Source organism: Mya arenaria, chromosome 7, assembly GCF_026914265.1.
Source record: "Mya arenaria isolate MELC-2E11 chromosome 7, ASM2691426v1".
NCBI lineage: Eukaryota > Metazoa > Mollusca > Bivalvia > Myida > Myidae > Mya > Mya arenaria.
Genome location: NC_069128.1, coordinates 31,381,460 through 31,384,448, shown reverse-complemented (window position 1 = coordinate 31,384,448; position 2,989 = coordinate 31,381,460). Strand labels below are relative to the sequence as shown.

The window sequence follows — 2,989 nt, the reverse complement described above, 5'->3', positions numbered from 1 at the left end:
GATGCGTTCAATGTATACAATACTTTCGATAGTGTTTAAATTATACTGAAACAGTGGCATTTGTGCATATATTGCGTAAGATGATTATGTCTATATTGTATGATCATACAATTGCTGTTAGTTTGTCATAAATATTGTGTTTGACTTGAACCCATTGTATACATGTATGTATTACTCTCATGCTACTTCTTGCATGAATCAACTTTTTCTACTGACATTTTTAAACATGCTTATATATATTACATTGTGTTCTAATCTCCCACGCGGAGGATATATTGAAATAAATGAATGAATGCATAAGAAGGATATTATGGTATGGCCTAAATAAATAAATTGTGTGGTTAGGGTAACATGGCCCCCAAGAATAGGTAGGGTAGGTAGGGATATTTTGTTTTTAAGGGTTTTAGTTTGGCTCAGGTTTGTTTGCTTTGCTTTTGTCCTTTTACACCAGCATTTCAGTTATATTAGGACATTGTTGGGGCTCAACATTCGGTGACTATGATTTTCCTGGATAAACAAACCCTTAGATTGATAGACCGGTGCTCTCCCAACAGAGCCAGCCGAGTTTCGTTGTCATTCGTTACACACCTTCCGAAAGCATAAACATAATGATAATTAAATGTGACAATACTGACCTGCTTCAGCATCTCAAAAAACATTTCTATGCCATTCTCCAAGAAGTAAAATAATTTTATAAACTGTACAAATGGCAACAGACCCAGGTTTCAGTCCCAGTTTAAAATACAGTCATATTTTGTCATGCACTAGCCTGTTAAACAGTCAGAACTCTCATAATTTTATATTTCTTTTCTATACAAGTAGAATGTTTGCCGTGCTGATATTTAATTTAAACTATCTTTTTTATGATTGCATCATTGGATAAAAACATGACAAGTGAATAGGGCCATGCCTTGTCCTGCAGTGGTGGGTGGGGTATATTAAAATTAGACGGCATCTTATGTTTGGGAAAACTTATGCTATTATCCAGAGACATTTTGTTCCACCTTACTCTAAAAGACGAATAATCGGAAAATTCCCGATGAACTGTACGACAGGAATGTTTTTTCGCAAGTCCCACCTAAAAACAGTAGGGTCGGCGGTATTTTTCAGGTAGGGTCGGGTGACCCGAACCACACAATTTATTTTTTAGGCCTAAGGATACGTGTATAAAAGCGTCATAAAAAGATGGCATAATGGTATAGCGAAGCGGACTAGCAGCTGTTAAGCTGAGCAATTGGTTTATACTTGTCTACCCTAATTTTCATGTGAATGGGAGTTGTCGTGTGTTAAAACAAGCTCTGATGGTCATTGTCTTTTTGATGTGTCGAAATAGGTGTCATATTGAAGTTTTAAACCACATGCTACGTACATGCATCATTTAACAATATAGTGCATGCTTTATCTCGTATGTGCAATATGTAAAGGAAAAGATTCAATATTTTTTGTTTTGATTTCAAATTTATGGTTTATTTCACAAAAGCTAGCTAACAAACCGAAATCATATTACACATAGCAAAAATATAACTCGTTAATAGCGATGAGACACATTAAAGTTAAATACATTGTCGACGCTCAGATCACGCCGTTATTAACATATTGCGGAATAATTAAAACGAATTCAAAATGTGCATTAATTATAATTTTAAAAACTATGGCATTTTACTGTCAAAAGTGTGTACATACATTACGGAAAATGATACAAACTTGATAAAAATATATTACAGTTAATGTGAAAAATAGTTTTCTCGGTTTGGACGAATTACAAATCATGTTATATTATTGTCAATTATACAAATACAATTTCAATATTAATTATTATTATGAAATAACTGATGTCATGCAAAACTAGCTCGAAGAAATCATTCCACACACACACACACACACAGACACACACACGCGCGCAGTTTTATGAATGTTTGTCTGAATGCCTTGTAATAAATAGCAATTCAAAATATATCATTGGATAGTCACTAGAATTCTGTTTTGTTCTCACTTTTAAAAAAAAAAGTATTCGTCAACTGCAGCTCCTAAATCCAGCCTAAATTTAACTTACACGCTAAACATCAAACTAATATGATATTTTGAAAAATGATATCTTTGTAACGCTTGAAGTAGAATACTATACAAATTATTTTCGTCCATGTAAAAGGAGTTGGTCAATGATCTTGTATATCTGGATGGTACCCCCTTTGGAAGATGACGTCACAAGAGTGTTGGTAGCCTGGTTGTAGCATACCATCCGTGGCCCCTCGTCGTCATAGCCGAGAAGGACGGGCATCTGAAAGTATGAGCATTGTTTTAGATTTTCCCAAAAGTATCATTAAAGGCCCTAACCGCTCACCTAATCCCAAACCATTGGTTACTAAGAGTAATTGATTTAGGTTTTACAAATATATGTTTCCACAGCAGTAAAAATATCTGTTTGATATTTCAGCAGCAGTGAAACTAACAGCAGTGAAAAACTTTATATTGCACCCAAAAAGCATAAAAGACAATAACATATAGGCACTTTTGATAGATAAATTCAATTACCAAATGTTTTCCATCGTAGCTGAGCTCATGAACGCCGCTTACTCGCTCACTGCAGACATACACCGTGTTGTTGAGGTCAATAGCCACACCGTGGTAGCGTTCTATGTTCTTATCTGACGTTCTTTTGACGGGCATCCCTGTTTCCACAACATGCACACCTTGCGTAGCGTCAGTGATGTACATCACGCCGTTAAGAGGGTTCACAGCAATGGCAGTTGGAGTTGCAATGACACGATCAAGGCTTATTCGTATATTAACAACACCTTCAGTGTTCATGACTCTAACTTCAGCTTTAAAGTTCGACTGGCACAATATATAGATATGTGAGCCATAACTGTCAATAGACGTGCACATACATCCTGTATTATATCTTTTGGAGATTTCAAGTCCATTTCCGACTGATATTAGGAGCAAATGATCGCGCGCTAGACCGGTTATAACTGCAGCTAAAACATTA

At 35.7% G+C, this 2,989-nt stretch overlaps 1 protein-coding gene across 1 annotated transcript in view; it reads right to left on the bottom strand.

Moving 5' to 3' along the window:
• Nucleotides 1-1,447: 1,447 nt before the first annotated feature.
• Nucleotides 1,448-2,989, bottom strand: part of LOC128240252 (uncharacterized) — a 4,234-nt gene continuing 2,692 nt past the window's right edge. The window contains exons 2-3 of the mRNA XM_052956794.1: nucleotides 2,533-2,989; nucleotides 1,448-2,278 (exon numbers count right to left, since the gene is read on the bottom strand). The exon at nucleotides 2,533-2,989 is cut by the window's right edge and continues 2,308 nt beyond it. Coding sequence (XP_052812754.1) covers nucleotides 2,129-2,278; nucleotides 2,533-2,989 — 607 coding nt within the window. The 3' untranslated portion in view covers nucleotides 1,448-2,128. The remainder of the gene's footprint in view (nucleotides 2,279-2,532) is intronic.